The 18,175-nt window shown below is 39.8% G+C and overlaps 3 protein-coding genes across 8 annotated transcripts; 2 read left to right on the top strand and 1 right to left on the bottom strand.

The window, feature by feature from the left end:
• Positions 1-326: 326 nt before the first annotated feature.
• Positions 327-4,607, top strand: LOC115663860 (uncharacterized). Of its 5 annotated transcripts, none has more exons than XM_056319187.1 (3): positions 327-641; positions 1,500-1,555; positions 2,462-4,607. In XM_056319187.1, exon 3 carries the CDS (start codon positions 2,492-2,494, stop codon positions 4,385-4,387), a length of 1,896 nt encoding a protein of 631 aa, XP_056175162.1. In that variant the 5' UTR covers positions 327-641; positions 1,500-1,555; positions 2,462-2,491; the 3' UTR covers positions 4,388-4,607. The 5 variants fall into 5 exon arrangements, with proteins under 5 accessions (XP_056175162.1, XP_030441699.1, XP_030441695.1 ...); XM_030585839.2 differs by having other exon boundaries at positions 1,445-1,555; XM_030585835.2 differs by having other exon boundaries at positions 1,445-1,555; positions 2,421-4,607.
• A 519-nt stretch (positions 4,608-5,126) lies between these two features.
• On the bottom strand, positions 5,127-7,768 carry LOC115663861 (remorin). 2 transcript variants are annotated; one of them, XM_030585840.2, is made up of 6 exons: positions 7,223-7,768; positions 6,835-6,923; positions 6,324-6,593; positions 6,107-6,233; positions 5,889-5,970; positions 5,127-5,803 (listed from the first exon to the last, which is right to left on the bottom strand). In XM_030585840.2, exons 1-6 carry the CDS (start codon positions 7,462-7,464, stop codon positions 5,615-5,617), a joined length of 999 nt encoding a protein of 332 aa, XP_030441700.2. In that variant the 5' UTR covers positions 7,465-7,768; the 3' UTR covers positions 5,127-5,614. The 2 variants fall into 2 exon arrangements, with proteins under 2 accessions (XP_030441700.2, XP_056175163.1); XM_056319188.1 differs by having other exon boundaries at positions 6,107-6,593.
• A 7,526-nt stretch (positions 7,769-15,294) lies between these two features.
• LOC115666963 (uncharacterized) lies at positions 15,295-16,509 on the top strand. Its single transcript, XM_030588608.2, has 5 exons — positions 15,295-15,326; positions 15,534-15,695; positions 15,962-16,052; positions 16,180-16,273; positions 16,391-16,509. Exons 1-5 carry the CDS (start codon positions 15,295-15,297, stop codon positions 16,507-16,509), a joined length of 498 nt encoding a protein of 165 aa, XP_030444468.2.
• The last annotated feature ends 1,666 nt before the right edge of the window (positions 16,510-18,175 follow it).

Raw genomic sequence — 18,175 nt, 5'->3', positions numbered from 1 at the left:
AATATCACAAACTTTCACTTAAATCCCAATTCTGATCCGAATAATTTGAAATTTTCACATTACGGGGGTCAAATTTAGAACTCGAGTAAAAGTTTGTGCTTTTTATCGAAACAAAAAAAAGTTTGGGTCGGAATTATAATTCCAGGTAAAGTTAGTTTTTCTTTAAAAGAATAGCCCCTGTTTTTTTATACACATGCCATGAAATGTGTGCACGTTTGCTGGACTTCGAGAAGTCAACGTCGATTTGGCAGGGACTTGTCCTTCAGGAGAACACCCCTCTCTCTCTCTCTAATGAAGGAAGAGGATCGAACTGTACCAAATACTTTTCTCCCCGTGCGGGGTCGTCCATTCCCACGCTTCTGCAACTACTACCTTTGGCATCAGAGAATGTGCCTATTCTTCCTCTCTCTCTCTTTCTCTCTCCTTCTCTCTAGCCCTTTTTTTAGCGAAAGAATGGCGATGAGTCCCCATCTTTTTCTGGAGTGCTATCATTAACGAACGCGCATTCTCACCAAAGGCACAACCACCCTCACACACCTAGAAAAAACGGCTTTTCACCAACCCACCGCCACAAGATTCCCTTCCTTCCTTCCTTCTCCTTTCTTGCTCCCCTGCCTCGTCTCTGAATTCTGCCCCTGAAGGTACCCTTTTGAACGTTCACTCTGTTCTTCTTTTTCCTGTTTGGAACCCGATTCTTGGGTTGAACCTGCGACCCTTTTTAGCCGTTTCTTTCTTCTTCTCTTTTCTTGCTCCCCTGCCCCGTCTCTGAATTCTGCGCCTGAAGGTACCCTTTTGAACTTTCGGTCTGTTCTTCTTTTTCCTGTTTGGAACCCGATTCTGGGATTGAGCCTCCGACCCTTTTTAGACGTTTCTTGGTCTTCGTCTCCGGTTCACCGGATTGATCTCGCTGTTGGTACGTGCGGATGTTGTTTTCTTGGATGCATGTAGGTGACTTTGGCCTGAGAATTGCTTGGTTCGTAATGAGTCAGTCGTGATTGCTTGGTTTGAATCTGGGGTACCTGATATTGACGTGCACCTCGACGGCTTGTGATTGTATTATCTGAATTCTTTGCCTTTTTTTCTTCCGTTGGTTGAAGAATCCTGTGAGATGAGTGTTGCTTCTTGCGTGTGAATTTTCATTGGCTGATGATGGTACGAGTGGACTGTGAGGAAATTTGCTGTTTTTATGATTGTTCCTCTGTTCTTCGGGTTGGAGAAATGCGGTCGATTCGAGAGATCAGGTTCTTTGTGATCCGAACTCGTCGGGTTATTCTATGACGAGTCTGTAGTTCTGTTTTGGTTTATGGAAAATGTTAATGACTTTGGATCAAGGAATTCTTTGTTCCTTTTCTTTTATTCTGTCGTGGTTGTCTGTGTATGATATAATCTTATTGCCAGCTTTGAAGCTTGTGCTCAAAATCTGAATTCTGCTTAATGTCTCTAGTGAGTCGCGACAATAGCCTCAATCAAGCTAAATCTGCCTAAGTTTGTTAGAGTGGAGTGCTGCGGAAAGCTCCTGGTCAGAGTTTGTGGTCACCACACCAAGTGTATCCAGGTGATCTTCCCAAACTCATGAACTATGAATACATGCATATTTTAATTGTACAATGTAATGACATGCATATTGCACTTTGCAAATAATGGGGGGTTTTGCGGGTCTTAAAGCTATTGACAAACCGTGATAGTGACATCGCAACTTACCCTCCTCCATTAGTTTCTCTTTTCCAAAGATGCTAACTTTTCTTTTTCCCATCTGCACTTTGTTGAATGAGTTTTGTCGCATGAGTTTTTTGGGATGTGTTTTATGATCAGACTTACATGGTTTCTTTTCATTTGTCATGAAAGCGATTACATAGATGCATGCATTCTATTTCCTCATAAAATCAAGAATCTCGTGATTTCTTGGAAACACATTCCAAGTAACTAAGTAAGGGCGATAGAGGAGAATGGAACTGCTCTGCTATTTTCTCTCTCTAGGTTCCTAGCAAGTGATCCTTGTCCTACTGAAAGATTGAAAGAGGCCAAGCATTTCTAGAGAATAAGTGGCAGGCTTCATTTGAGTCCTCTTTTCTTTTTTTCCCCTGCCATCTGTCTGTTGCCTATAGGCTTTGGATGGTGAAGGTATTTCAACTTTAGCACGTCTTTTTGTTTAGCATCTTGCCACTCGGTAACATTATGTTTGGTTGTGTACTTATCGTTTCTGTATTGTACTTAAAACCGTTAATATTGCCTTTTAAACTACTAGCATCTGGCTTGTCAAAGAAGACTTGGGATTCATTTCTATGGCACTTTGACAACTCTAAGTTGGACCTTATAGCAGCAACTGTTGTTGACAAATCTGTCTGAACTATCTTGAACTCGAACTTTATCGTACTATAGCAATGACCTTTACTTACTGAATTTTTCATTTTTTTGTGCAGTGTTTTTACTATCACCTGCTGTTTGCTGCCTTTCTCACTAGATCGGCAGTTGGATATACTGTCTTCTGAGGATGGACGGGGAAACGCACGCTGAGGTAATGATCCCGCAGAAAGTCGAATCTCTATGTGCTCAGCTGAGAAGAAACTCTACGGGAATAATGGCTGCACCAAATCTTCAACCACCGATTCTTTCACGTTATCTAAGAGCCTCGATGGGATCCTGCCATGATATGTGCAAATATGGGAGGAAACATAATTCTGAAGCAACGACTAATTACCTGAGGTCAAGAAGAAAAGCCGCCATTTCTCAGGATCTCCATAACCGGGATAAGACCAGTGCTCAGTTGGAGGGGAATGAGAAATCATTAGCCAATGTTGACAAATATCCTGACTCCGTCATTGTGAAGAAAGATGATTCCTGGTCAACTCCAGATAGAGATGTCATTGTGAAGAAGGCTGCCATTTCTGGGGATCGCTATGACCAGGATAAGACCAGTGCTTTTCTGGAGGAAAAGGAGAAATCATTAGTCAATGTTGACGAATCTCCTAAGTCCGTCATTGTGAAGAGAGATGATTCCTTGTCAACTCAAGACAGATATGTAATTGTGAAGAAGACTGCGATTTCTGCTGATCTCTATGACCAGGATAAGACCAGTGCTCTGTTGGAAGGAAAGGAGAAATCATTAGTAACTGTTGATGAATCTTCTAGGTCCGTCATTGTGAAGAGAGATGATTCTTTGTCAACTCTAGACAGAGATGTCTCCTTTCAACAGCCAGAGGATCCAGATGTCACCGGAGATTTTGCTGCCGGCCTGAAGGAAAACTCTGTCCATCCAAGTCCATCTACTCATGCTAAAGAGGGAACAGGTGATAAAGTACCCAATGAAACTGGAGGGGCACTTTCAGTGGCCGCTCCCAAGAGTTCAAGCAGCAGAAAAAACCAGAAAATCAGAAGCACTAAAGCAACAAGGGTCTCTGTGAATGAGAAGGAAAAGATCTTGCCAAGTACGGCATCCATTGCTCCCGAGCGTTCTAGCAGAAGAGGCTCAAACAGGGAAACGAGAAACTATAAGCACAGCAAATTAGCATCCAATCAGAAAGACTGCAGTATCAGTAATGCTAAGCCTAAGGTTTCCAATTGCGAGGATAAGACTGAAAAGACTTCTGATTTTGCAGTGGCAGATGTTGGAAATAAAATGGCAGGAACTACTGAGAATAGCGTCCATACTTTGGATGAGAGTCCTAATGCAGAGAAAGAAAGAAGATCAAATGAAAAGATTGCCCCTCAACTTCGACCATCATCAGGGAAGAATAAATTAAGACGCTCAGTAAATGCATGTGGTTTGGCCAAATTACCTCCATCCTCTGATATGAAAAACACGAGAAGAATTGGAAGACAGGTTAATCAATCGCCTTCATCTTCATCCTTGCGCTTAACACCATCTCCATCGACATCAAAGTCTACCAATGGTGATACTCCATCTGAGCATGAGGCAGCAGAAAAGGGGAATCCAGAGGCTCGTTCAAACACAAATAGGCCCAAGAGGGTTAACACAGGTAGCTCTGAAGTCAAAAATTGCCAGCCTCAAAATCTACCCTTCAGGAGAGGGAAGGTGGTAGAACCTCGACTTGAGAACGTCGTTCCTCCGAGGAAACTCAGGTTTCGACGACCAAGACTACTTGGCGAGTGCCAAATTGGTAAGGGTGATGCAGGAAGAAGAATCTTTAGGAGAAAAGACATTGATTCTCTGGAGTTGAAGAGTATTAAATCTGAGAAAATCGTCTTGAAGCACCGACATGTGGAGAAGAGAGAAAACGCGCAAAGTTTGTTTAATAATGTGATTGAAGAAACAGCTAGTAAGCTTGTTGAGACAAGGAAGAGTAAGGTCAAAGCGTTGGTTGGTGCTTTTGAAACTGTGATCTCCCTTCAAGATACTAAACCAAAGGCCACAGTCACTGCCTGTTGAACTGTTCTGGTTCTGTTTAGGTTTTAGTTCCATGGTTTTATTGTACATAAGGATATCTAAAGATAACTTCTGTTGTTCTTGTGGCATGCGAACTATATCTCAAGACTGGCTAATTGAGCTGAGAAAGTGTCTGGTGTGAATTCTATAGTTTTGACACCTATTGTTGATCAGGTTGTTGTGTGTATAGAAAGAATGCAACTTGATTGGATTGTGGATTTAACTCTCTTCTGAATTCTTGGAATTTTAAACATGGTTGTTTTTGCACTCTATGTACCTCTTGTTTGTATATTCATGTAACCCTATCGGTCTGTTGTTTGGTTTGCAATGGAGGACATATAATAATGCTCAAAGCATTTGCTGACATGATGACTGTGGTCTTGTTTGGGAGCTGCAGAATAAAGGATCCATCTTCGGCAATCCTAATGTGATTTTGACTGTGCTTGATCATTCTCAACTGGCATATCCTGGTATTCTGTGTACTGTTGTGCTTGTCGCACAACTTTTTCACAGATCATGATGCTGCTAGTTGGCTTTTTTGAGTTATGAAGGACTCTCTGTCTGCACTCTGCAGTGACACAGCAGCCATCATAGTGATGACCAGATATTCAAGGATATTCACTATGTCAAGATTATTTGTGGGGCGGTGACCTACTTATCTCTGCTTGTTCCAATCTTTTGTGAGTGCTACAGGAGGAAACTTTATGTCACCATGGTCCTTCTCTAGATGACCCATCTTTAGCGTCTTTTGTGCACGTACCGGCAGGTTTCGTGTGCTAGCTAACAATTTCTAGCTGAGTTTAACCAAAATTTTGCTGTTAACCAAACTTCGTTTGTTCTGCTTCTCTGATTGAATCCAGGATACTCAAACACCTTATAATATGGCCGCATCACTTATTCATGAGAAGTTGCTAACTTTGCTCAACCTGTTTAGCAGAAATACTACTGCCAGCTTAAAGATCTGATATATCCTCCATTTTTCATCTCATTGTTGTTGAATGTCTGCTGAGATTATCTTGTGATTAACATAGTTGATGGCTGTTTGCCATAGAAGAAGCAGCGGTGCGAGTAGTGGCCTCATAGGCACATAATTCGTTCTTTTGCAGATTTACTACTATTCTGCATCAGAGTTCAAACTTTATAGAATACAATTGAAACGACCCACTAATACGTGAAGTATTTGCTTATAATCAATCCACAAGTGAATCTTGTTGTGCATATTAAGTAGACTTAGAAGCAGAAACATATGACAGGAGCTTCTCCGGATCTGATCTTCTTTGCCTTCTCCTTAACTTGAGATTCTTCAGTTCTTCTTTTCTCCTCTGCTTGTGCCCTTGCTTCACGTGCGACCTGATCATATCTTGCTACCTTATATTGGTAATGCTGTTGATTTCTTGACCTTCTCTGCTCAAGCTCATTCTACAATTGGGATAGCATCATTAGGGCTTTGACATTATCAGCCTTCGTTAGTTTGAGAATATCACAGCTTAAGATGTCGCCGTACCCTTTTCCTTTCAAAAGAACGTTTGGCTCTTGTTTTCTTCTCCTTCTCCCATTGAAAAATGCTGGACTTCATACTCTCATGCCTGAAATTTGAGATGGTTATGAAACTAGCGTAGTGGTGTGTTTGCTGAGCAGCTGGAAGTTTTACGTTCGTATGGGGTCGAATTTTCATCATTACTGAATACCAAATTATATTGACAATTGATAATGGAAGCTCACCTCTTTCTAATCTTTTCAATCTGAGCTCTCTCCCAGGCATCTGCTTTGTCTTCCTTTCTACTATGTCTTGATCGGTTCTCGTTCAATTTTGGGGTAATGGAAGTAGATGGCGACTTTTTCGCGGAAGCTTTCCATGGTACGTTAGTTTTAGTCCCTTGAAAGATTAATATCAACAGTGAAGAGAATGTGGTAATGATTTGGGGAGAATTAACCTTACCTTCCGCTTCCAAGTTTGAGGATCCCATGGTTACTTTTTTGGCAGTTGTTGGTCCCGTCTTCATATCGACCATTTTGCTCTTAATCTTATTCTGGGAGGATGCAAAGTCCTCTCTCATCTTTGTTCTCTTTCCTACCTCATTTTCTTCAAGGGAACATATAGCAAATGCAGCGGCTGCGACCGCACTTGCATACTCGCCGTCCCCATAGTCATAATCCTTACTCATTTGGCCAGAAAACTGCCTCGTGAACCAGTTCTGTGTCTTCTGATCTGCAAAAAATCCCATGATGTGATGACTAATTCATTGCTCAAAATGTTGCCGGCAGTAATATGGACTGTAGGTTTTATGTGGGTCTCAACCTTTCTTCTGATTATTGTAGTTCCTGTGTTAGATGCCAATTAATATGAGAACCATTCGAGTATCGAACCTCATTAGCGTACTCAATAGTTTTTTTCTGGTCTGAACGATGTGCATGTAAATAAGGATTGCTCACGTAAAAGACATGAATACCTCCTTTCGAAGAATCCGTTTGTTGCTGTACCGTTCTGATTTGTCTGCTCCCGCTGACCTCTTCCTCCTTAGGGTCCAAAAACCTTACTCTGCAAGGCAGTTTAGTCTGCTAATGGACAAGAACAATGGCAGCACAAAACTATGTTCGATGCAGACACTTAACATAAGCCACTCTTTATTATTTTCTCCTTTCCATCTTCGACGGAGCTAGATGTACTCTAATCAATCTCTGCTATGAATTTATATGGATCTCGTGCGATAGTTCTCTAGCCTTTTAACCGTAAGAAGGGGAAGAAACTTCAGTTCAACAGAGGAAATGATAAAAGCGGGTATGATCATAAAGGTCTAGCGCCAAACGTTGAGATATAAGGTCTGGTATTTGAGTTACCTTCCCTGCTTGATTAGATTCTCCATTCTCTGAAATCCCCGGCAGTGACTGTTCGCCCGATTTACCTTTTCTTTTCTTTTCAAATAGCTTTCCTGAATCAATACAAGGAATTCTGTATTGGAAGGGAAAACTTTGGAATGCTTATTTGATCTTGTAGCATGTGAACAGAAGCCAATGAAGCAAAGTCTTGTGCGCTTTTTGTGCAGATGCAAGCAAAGTATCTCTCTCTCTCTGAGAGACATTTCTTCCTACTTTCATGTCTTTGATGAAGATAAAGTGGTCCTTTTCAGCATCTCCGGGCAGCGACAAAGAGGAAGGATCGGACGATGCGAAGTGTGCAACTGGATCCTTTGAAGTGGATTCCCATGACATTCTCTTTTTCCACTCGAATGGATTGAAAGAATAACATCAAAACTTTCAGTGACCCAAGAAGATGGCAGATGCATAGATTCTTTGTTTTGTGGGAGCAGATTGAGAGACATTGTCTTGCGCTTGAAGCCCAGAATCTACCAGAGTGGTGGTGCAGCTTTTTTGAACTGTGACATGGGACAATAAGGTCAGAGAAAGTTGTTGTTGAAAGAGAAAATACTGACGTATCTATTTCTCATATTCACAATAGTTACAACAAGTCTCTATTTATACACAACAGGAACTAGTAAGAGATAAGTCCTATTTAAAAACCTATTTAATAGGTAGTTGGTAGGATGACAGCTAACACTAATTAATAGCTAATTAATAGCTATGACAGCTAAATAACACATTCCAACATGCTAATTAATAGCTATGACAGCTAAATAACAAATTCCAACACTCCCCCTCAAGCTGGCATGAAGATATCTTCCATAGACAGCTTGCTCACTAGACGGTCAAATTGTCTTCTGTGCAGTCCCTTGGTCAGAATGTCAGCAGCCTGTTCATCACTTGAAATATACGGCATACAAATTAGCCCTCTATCAAGTTTTTCTTTGATGAAGTGTTTATCAACTTCCACATGCTTTGTTCGTTCATGTAACACAGGATTATGAGCAATAGCAATTGCTGCCTTATTATCGCAATACACTTTCGTTGGTGTGGAGCTCAAAATTTGTAGTTCATCCAAGATGCCTTTAATCCACATAACTTCGCAGACACCATGTGCTACGGACCGAAACTCAGCTTCAGCACTACTTCTTGCCACCACACTCTGCTTTTTACTCTTCCAAGTGACTAAATTTCCACCAACAAACGTGCAATAGCCTGAAGTAGATCTCCTATCCATACTGCTTCCAGCCCAATCTGCATCGGTGAACACCTCAATTTCCAGATGTCCATGTTTCTCAAACATTAGCCCCTTACCAGGACTTCCCTTTAGGTAGCGTAGAATTCTGTATACTGCTTCAAAATGCCTTGGCCCTGGTGAGTGCATGAACTGACTTACCATACTTACGGAAAACGCTATGTCAGGTCGAGTGTGAGATAAGTAAATAAGTCGACCGACAAGCCTTTGATACCTTTCTCGGTCTATCACTTCTTCAGCCTTAGCTGGTTCAAGTTTCAGATTTGGCTCCACGGGTGTATCCGCCGCTTTACATCCTAACAAACCTGTCTCTTTGAGCAAATCAAGTGTGTATTTCCGTTGGTTTACGAATATGCCTTTCTTAGATCTTGCAAATTCTATTCCAAGGAAATATTTCAAAACACCCAAATCCTTAACTTCAAACTCCTCAGCCAGCTTCTTTCGCAAGCTTTCCAACTCAATTTTGTCATCACCGGTCAGTATTATATCATCAACATAGACAATTAGAATGGCACGCTTACCTTCCTTTGAGTGTTTATAGAATAGAGTGTGATCCCCTTGACTTTGGTGATAGCCGAACCTTTTAATCACTTTCCCGAACCGTTCAAACCACGCTCTTGGAGATTGTTTAAGTCCATACAATGACTTTTTTAATCTGCAGACTTTGCCTTCATTTTCTGCAAAACCTGGTGGCAAACTCATAAACACTTCCTCCTCCAAGTCACCATTCAAGAACGCATTCTTCACATCTAATTGGTATAAGGGCCAATCAAAAACAGCAGCCAAAGATAGTAAAATCCGAACAGAATTTATCTTGGCAACTGGGGCAAAAGTCTCTTGATAGTCTACTCCATAAGTCTGAGTGAACCCCTTTGCCACTAGCCTGGCTTTATACCGCTCAACACTCCCATCAGGTTTACATTTTATAGTAAATACCCATTTACAACCAATAATCTTTTTTTCTTCCGGTGTATCAACCAATTCCCATGTGCCATTCTTTGTAAGAGCCTGCATTTCATCCTCTACTGCCATTTTCCACTTTGGATCCTTCAAAGCGTCATGGATATTTCTAGGAATGGATATGTGAGACAAGTTTGACACAAACGCTTTATGATGATGAGACAATTTTTGGTACGACACATATTTTGATATAGGATGCTGAGTACATGATCTAACCCCTTTTCTAAGAGCTATAGGCATATCAAGATTAGAGGTATTAATATCAGAATTTGAGACTGGAATGGAGGGAAAAAAAGTACTACTAGGATCACCTGATGACAAAGGCAAGGAATCATCTCTCGGGGTTGCAGACATATGAGGCTCCAAGACAAAGTTCTGATCAGCAACCTTTTGAAGAGTTTTTCTTCTAGTATAAACCTGAAGCTCGGGCTTGTTGATCATATTTTGAACTTTTTCTCCCCCTGTCTCTCCCCCTGTCTTTGACACATCAAGGTCTGGCAAAGGTTTTTCCGAAGACTCAGACAAAGGAGTGGGAAGAACAGGAGAGTTTTTAGACAAAGGAGTGGGAAGAACAGGAGAGTTTGATTGCCACAAAATCTCTTCACTAACCTCAGCATTCTCCCCCTGAAGAGATGTGTTGGAAAAAAACGATTGCAACTCTAAGAATGTGACATCCATAGTGACATGAGTTTTGCCAGTATGTGGATTGTAACACTTGTAACCTCTTTGGTTAGGTGCATATCCTATAAACGCACACTTTTCAGCCCGAGGATCCAATTTAGATCGACACTGACTTGGGAGGTGGACAAATGCAGTGCAACCAAACACCCTTAGAGGAATATCAGAAAAAATACGGGCAGTGGGATACACTTTTTTGAAGCAATCTAAGGGAGTAATGTAATTTAATACCCGAGTAGGCAGCCTATTAATTAGATAAGATGCTGTTAACACAGCTTCCCCCCATAAATATTTAGGCACAAACATTGAAAACCTAAGGGCACGAGATACTTCAAGGAGATGGCGATTTTTGCGTTCAGCAATGCCATTCTGTTGGGGTGTAATTCGGCAAGTGGACTGGTGAAAAATGCCTTTTTCTCTCAAAAAACTCCCCAAATACTGGTTATAATATTCAGTACCATTATCCGTACGAAGAATTTTAATAGTAGTGCTGAATTGAGTCACAACCATTTGATAAAAAATTTTGAACAGAGACTCCACTTCAGACTTAGCACTCATCAAGTATGTCCAACATAAACGGGTATGATCATCTATAAAGGTGACAAACCATCGTTTCCCAGTTTTTGTTGGCACGGGTGAAGGACCCCAAACATCACTATGGATTAAATAAAATGGTGATGATGCACGATACTGTTTTGGACTATAATGAGTACGATGACTTTTAGAAAAAACACAATTGTTACAATGTAGCGAAGAAATATCCACACCTTTGAACAAATGAGGAAACAAATATTTCAAGTAGCCAAAGCTAGGATGGCCTATTCTTTGGTGCCAAACCATTATTTTTTCTGGAACAGAAGAAGAATTGAAGACAGGGGGAGAGCTGAAAGTTCCAAACGCCTGAGCTTTTTTATCAAAGAAAAACTCTTCAAAATAGTAGAGACCATCCCTCATCCTAGCATTGCCAATCATCTTCCCCGAGATCTGATCCTGAAACTCACAATGGGAAGCAAAAAAGACAACACGACAGTTAGACTCTTTGGAAAGTTTGCTAACAGACAGTAGGTTACAAGCTAACTTAGGAACATGCAGGACATTATGAAGTGTAATAGAATCTGAAGTTGCCAATGCCGAACCATCCAATGATCCATCCTTTCCACTGGTTGTCGCCTTGCCCAGCATTATTCCCCGTCTACTTTCTTCTCTCCGAACCTCTGAGAAGACCTCTCCAATAGGTGGAAGAGGTTGCTTCCCAAGTATTCTGCCACGAACTTCATCAAACTCATCTCGAAGTCCTGCCAGGAAAGCGTAGATACGTTCGGCTTCTACAATTTTCCTGTACCGATTACCATCGTCAGTACAATTCCACTCATGGTCATTGAATAAATCTAGCTCGTGCCACAAACGTTTCAAAGAGTGAAAGTATTTTGTAACAATTTCCTCTCCTTGCCGCATCTTCCCCAGTTTCAAGGTTAACTCATAGATTTGAGATTGATTTCCCAAATCTGAATACATCTCACACACGGCATCCCAAAGTTCCTTAGCAGTATGATAGCCCAGATAGTTTGCACCAATATCTTCTTCCATTGAGTTGGTCAGCCACGTCATAATCGTCGAATTCTCCGCATCCCAGACAGCCCAAGTGGGGTCATTTATCGCTGGTTCTGCGGTATCTCCAGTCAGATAGCCAATCTTTCCTCTGCCTCGTATATACATTCGGACAGATTGAGACCACCGAAGAAAGTTATCTCCATTAAGCTTAATGGAAGTGATTTGAATAGGGTGAGGTTCGGTGGATTTTGGAAGAAGTGATGGGGGATTAGACCGAGTGATTGATGATTCTTCTGACATAGTGATCAAATGATCAAAGAGAGAGACCAGAATTTTTTTTTTTTTTTTTTTTTTGGACGTAAGGGAGAGGCTGGTGGCTCTTCTTAGGAGAGAAGTGATGATGCAACAGAGACCTGCTCTGATACCATGTTGAAAGAGAAAATACTGATGTATCTATTTCTCATATTCACAATAATTACAACAAGTCTCTATTTATACACAACAGGAACTAGTAAGAGATAAGTCCTATTTAAAAACCTATTTAATAGGTAGTTGGTAGGATGACAGCTAACACTAATTAATAGCTAATTAATAGCTATGACAGCTAAATAACACATTCCAACATGCTAATTAATAGCTATGACAGCTAAATAACAAATTCCAACAGTTGTTTCCTTCATTTGGGATGCTTTGTTTCTCTTGTTCAACAATCAATCTGAAGCAATGCCATCCTCTCGTCATTGGGTCCTTTTGCAGTCTTCTTTGTGCGGTTATACAGGTCATACTTGATTTTGCCATTTTTGCATAGAAAATGAATTTTAATTCAGCTGATGATTGAGCTGTAAAATAATATTTGGTGAAGTTAATTTCCATTTATTCTATTTTTTCTTATATGAGACAACTGCCGTCAAAGTCTAGAACTCTTCTACATATATTAACAATGCACATAGACCACGAATAGGACTAATGAGCTTTCAGCCTCTAGAGCCCTTTGGAGAAATGTTGGGTATTTGGCGAGCTCTCCTAAGGGGCTTTCGGCTAAATGCTGACCTGGACCAGCATTGAGCTTTCAGTATTTGATCGAATGCTGAAATTAGTTTTTTTCTTCACAAACTATCCTTACAAATTCTTTAATTTTCCGATTTTATCCCTCGTTGTTATTGTTCATTTACTTTGCATGAGGGTGGGTGGTGAGGGCCGACGAGGCTAGATTGGGCCGGCGGTTGCTTGGGTCGCGCAACCCACATCGGTGGCACGACCTCGGGCAATGGCCATCGACGCCAAATCTGGCTTGCCGGCGGCCTTAGTCCTTTACTAGAGCTGGCAAAAGGTTTGATTTTTTTTTTTGATTTTTTAATAAAAAAGAAAAATTAAACCCAAAAGCCCTTTGCGAAAAAAAAATTGCCAAACACTACTTAGCCCAAAATAGCTTTACAAATGATTTTTTACCAAACATAATTTGCATTTTCCCAATGCTCATTTGCAAAGTCGAACCAAATGCAGCTTAAGTTTACTTCATCAAAATTGATCTAGGACCGAGTATGATTCAATAAAATTTAAGGTTTATGCTCTATTTGTTTCACAGAAACATAATGATTTAGGAAATATTTTTTTAAAAGTAACTGATTGCATCTAGGGGTGAGCAACTTGGACCGCCCAAATCGGGATCGGACTGGACCGGACCGGACCGAACCGATGGGTTTGATCCGGTTCTCGGGACTATCGGTCTGGTTCCCGGTTCTTAAAAGCGGAACCGATTTTCGGGTGGTCCAGTTCCCTATTCCAAGGGGGAACCGGACTGGACCAGACCGCCTATTTAATATATATATTTGTTATTTTTTTCTTTAAAAAAATTAATAAAATATGAACTAAACTCTAAGTGAACTTCATTATCATAAATTCATTGATAAAAATTAGTAAAATGTGAATTAAACCCTACATGAACTTCATTGACATAAATTCATTGACAAAAATTAGTAAAATGTGAACCAAACCTTAAGTGTTTAATAAAAAAAAAACTAAACTCTAAGTGACCGGTTCCATTGGACCGGACCGGAACCGGATCGAACCGACGATCCAATCCGATTCCTGGTCCTAGAACCAACCGGTCCGGTTCCCGATTCCACCTTGGAACCGGACCGGACCGGACCGGGAACCGATCACCCTTAGAATTTATCCCCTCTCTCTCTCTCTCTCGGCTCGATGGCCATGCTGGTTTTATCGTCGCTTGAGACCTGTGAGGCATGGCCGGGCCTGTGCATGGCTATGGTGCTAGATCAACTACTTACTTAATAGAGAGTGTATGCATAAATATCAACTTGTGGCTATATAAAAATAGATAGAATAGCAAACTTTGCATAGTAAAACATTGGGAAAATTACCAAAAAAGTCATAAACTTATTATACTTTTGCCAATTCATTCATAAACTTTTAATTGTGCCAATTGAGTCCTAAATTTTTTTCACTTTTTGACTATTAAGTTCATCAAGCCAATTTTGCTGGAAATCGTTGACATAGACACCAGTTGCTTTATGTGGTACAGTTGGCGCTGACGTAGACAATTTTAATATTTTTTCAAAATTCTTTCAAAAAAAATTTCTTTTTTTCTTCTCTTTTCCTTCTTTTTTGTTTTTCGGTAGGTGAGGGTCCTGCCATGTGAACCCCTTGCCAGCAGCAAGGGAGGGTCGCAGGCCCTCGCCCATACCATCGCAGCCTCGGGCGAGGCCCCCTTGCCTAGAGTTAGGCGAGGCTGGCCTCTCTAGCGGCCATGATGGCCTTGCACAGATCCGAGCAAAGGCCATGACACTCGCTGGCTACAATTAAAAGAAAAAGAAGGAAAAAAGAAGATAACAAAAAAAAATAACAAAATCGAAAAGAAAATATTAAAATTGTCCGTGTTAGTGCCGGTCATACCACTTAGGATGGCTAGCATATCCGTTAGCGGTTTCCAGCAAAATTGGCTGGATAGAGTCAATTAACAAAATGTAAAAATGTTTAAAACTCAATTGGCACAATTAAAGGGTTTATGATTTAATTGGCAAAAATATAATATGTTTAGGATTTTTTTGGTAATTTTTTCAAAAACATCTTATTGGTGAAAGGATAAACGATTTTCCAATTTTGACGAATTCATTCACGAGCATGATTTTGAGAAGAGAGAGCTGAAAGTATCATCCCCCGAATCCAACATTAACTATTAAACTGCATATTCTTTTCATTTTCTGCAACGTCAATTGAGGCAAGTAACAAGGATGGCCAATTTATAAGCATCCAAATTCAAGTTCAAACCAAAAAAGAGGAAGCCTCCTCCTAGATATTTCCCAAAATGATATTTCCTAAAATTCCCTTCTTGGCTCAGCCTTTTAATTCCCATTGATAACAATTTCTCTTATAGATATATTCAAGGCAAATTTGGTAACTCCAAAAATTGAGTTTTCACAGTATGCGTGCCAATTTTGGCCATGCTATAGTGACAAAAATGACCAAGAACTCATGTTGTGATGCGGGGGTACATGCGGGATTTTCGAAAGAAATGGAAAGTCCTTCCTTTTTTGAAAATGAAACTAAACCATCAATATATCATGCAGTACTGGAAAATGCACAGGAGATGGGCCCACCGACCAATCACACAGATTCCAGGTAGCTTAAGACTCATTACTTTCTCCTATAAATAAGAGGCCGAACCCACTTAGATGCTCACTACTTTCATATTTCTCTCTTTAATTTTTCGTAACTAGTGTGAGTAAACAAACAAATCCCAGTGTCTCTGGCTAACTAGTTTGCTCTTTTTTGAGAATGATTATGAGACTTATTTCTTTCGTGCTAACTTATTGTTCATTGTTATAGGGCAATCTTTTTGTTGAAGTGGTTAATGGAGAGCTTCAACAACTCCAACAACAAGAAGCAGAGAATCAGTTCCCTAGGGATGCCTCCATTATCTTCAACAAGCCAGAGAATGGAAGGACAAAGCTCACAAAACCCTAATATCAACCCTAAGAAGCGTAAGAGGTGCTTGTCAATGTAAAACCTTTAAACGTGTTTCAAAATGTTAGCATGGATAACCATGCCCATTTTCTTGACCTAGACATATCATTTGAAAGTGCTGGTCAGAAAAGAAACGGGCAAAAAAAAAAAAACACAGAAATGGCAAAAACAGTGGAGAGATATTCAATTTTCGGTTCTCTTAATATTCCAATTCTTAGTATATAACGTGGTGCCTTTTAAAAAAAAGTGGTGACTTTTTTTCAATTTTCTTTTGTTTTTGTGTTTTTCAGGACATTGGCAAGCAGGCAGTACAGTGAAATATTTCATCCCGAAGAGATTTCTCAAATAATGCAAATGGAACGGATAGTGAAATCTCTTGAAGTTAGTTATCGATATGATTACTCTACCAATTTATGTTCATTTAGTGTGCTCTCAAGATTTGACATTCGAAGTGATGCAGATGACAAGTATCTAATGATTTTGAATTTCTCTTGTTTGATGTATACAGGCCAACATAGGAAAGGACTTTGTGACGATGTACTATTGGGAACGGCAGTACTATTTATTCCAAGTTGAAAATGACAAATTAAAGCGAAAAATCAGTTTCTTTTCTCATAAAATCGAATCCAAACAAGGTCCTCTCTCTTTCTCTCTCTCTTTGCGCGCACGCGTATCAAAGGAGAAATTAAAAATATGTAATTGACCGATATTTGATGCAGCTGAATATGTGCAATTGAAGAAAGAGAAGGACGAGCTAACAGAGGTGTATGTGGAACAACAGCGAAAGTATGAAGAGCTCATGAACCAATTGGGACTTCCAACCTACAATTATATGTAGGCCAAGAGATTAAGATGCTTTGAGTTAATTAAGTTCTTGTTAAGAGACCCAAAATCCTTAAGTCTTTACATTTTATGCTTGATCCAGTTTTCAGTATGAGTGTGGTTGTTCTATCTATGTGAGATTAATAAAGACAGTTTGGAGCTTTAAAACTCCATGGCTTCATTTATATGTTTATACCAAATGAACCATTTGTTAAACTTTTGCGTGCCTCGTGATCTTATAGAATTGTTTATCTCAAATCTAAGGATGATTTATGATTAATATGCACACACTTAATAGATGTTCTTCATTCATATTGTATCATTTGTCGGAATAACCTTGTACATGTTGGCTGTGGAGAGTCTATCTAGCCAATGGAAGAAGTAAAACGTATGTATACTACACATTCATAAATCTATACTGTCCTCGACTCTTCCAAAGTCACATCATTTGCTTGAATCAACTAAGAAAACAGGAGTCAAAATCAATTTGTCCTAGCCTGATTATATTGTTCGAATTTTGTTTGATGTTATGCTTTCACCGAATGGATATCTTACTAGCGTTCTTCGGTAAAAGTGGACTTAATGGAGATTAGAATATGGATGTATGTCATAACATTTACAACCTCTTTCTTATAATCACTCTAATAGCCGGCCGTGTGCACGTACGTCTTGCATGACACTAATTCGACCTCTCAACATTACGTGATCTCATGCATAAATGAACTGAAATAACTTTAACGCCCAGGATTATCTTGAAATTGCAAGTTATTTGATCCATTGCTCTAACGGAAATAGTTAGCCGTTGACGATAATTTAATAATCACCTTTTAAGGAATTACTTTGGCGTGTTAGGCTCATCAAGGAAGCAAAGCACATATTAGAGTGTCAATCATGTGCATTAAAAAGGTTGAACCATCATATAAGCGAGGGTCGATCATAACGAGAATTTTGTGTTAATTTCTAGTAATCACCCCCTTTTCTCTTCTAATCATTTCATGAAATCCTCTTAAGTTTGTTGTTCTATAATTGTAGGCTCCATTGTCGTATGACGGCGCTACTATCGTTAATCACCTAATCTTCATTATTTTTGAGCCACCGTACATTGCCCAATTGTTAATATTGATTGTTTTGTTGGTTCTTCGATCCTCAAATGGATATTGTCGTGAAAATTAAGAGTGTTTTTCATTCGCATATGCAGGCTTTTTGCCTATTCTAAACGTATATAGTGTTGTACCTTTTATATCTCTGTTAGATTGAAGCCATTGACCGAAAGGAATGATTGATTTTTTTTTTTTCCATATTTTCTTAATTCTCTGATTTTCCTATATCAACTAATTCATCACCTTCCAAAAATGTTGGATTATGGACAAAATCCTCATTCGTGGTTGATTTATGGCATGCAAATCAAGAAGCATAAAAGAAGATATGTTTAACCAAAGAATAAGAAAATAAGAAGCCTAGCTGAATCCATCTTGGTTACGAACTTTGGTGATTACAATGTTTGTTGTAGATCGATAGTAAAACTGTAAACTAGATTGTCATAAACTTTTATACATTTACTAACACTAAGTTGCTTTAAAAATTCTAAGAAACTTGAGGCATATCTTAAAATGGTTTTAATTAAGGGTGAGCAAGATGGACCGCCCAAACTGGGACCAGACCGGACCGGACCGAACCGACCG

The sequence above is a fragment of the Syzygium oleosum genome, unplaced genomic scaffold (genome assembly GCF_021117445.2).
Source record: "Syzygium oleosum isolate NSW1041296 unplaced genomic scaffold, Sole_v2.1 Sole_v2.17, whole genome shotgun sequence".
NCBI lineage: Eukaryota > Viridiplantae > Streptophyta > Magnoliopsida > Myrtales > Myrtaceae > Syzygium > Syzygium oleosum.
This window is presented reverse-complemented; position numbering and strand designations above follow the sequence as displayed.

Bases quoted from the DNA above. Each gene is read 5' to 3' on its own strand.
- LOC115666963 (XM_030588608.2), top strand. From the start codon at position 15,295: ATGGGCCCACCGACCAATCACACAGATTCCAG. The intron at 15,696-15,961 runs GTGCTTGTCAAT...TGTGTTTTTCAG, and splicing joins AACCCTAAGAAGCGTAAGAG to GACATTGGCAAGCAGGCAGT. The intron at 16,053-16,179 runs GTTAGTTATCGA...TGATGTATACAG, and splicing joins GGATAGTGAAATCTCTTGAA to GCCAACATAGGAAAGGACTT.
- LOC115663861 (XM_056319188.1), bottom strand. From the start codon at position 7,464: ATGTCTCTCAGAGAGAGAGAGATACTTTGCTTGCATCTGCACAAAAAG. The intron at 6,924-7,222 runs GTAACTCAAATA...ACTGCCTTGCAG, and splicing joins AATCTAATCAAGCAGGGAAG to AGTAAGGTTTTTGGACCCTA. The intron at 6,594-6,834 runs GTATTCATGTCT...GATTTTTTGCAG, and splicing joins AACGGATTCTTCGAAAGGAG to ATCAGAAGACACAGAACTGG.
- LOC115663860 (XM_056319187.1), top strand. From the start codon at position 2,492: ATGGACGGGGAAACGCACGCTGAGGTAATGATCCCGCAGAAAGTCGAA.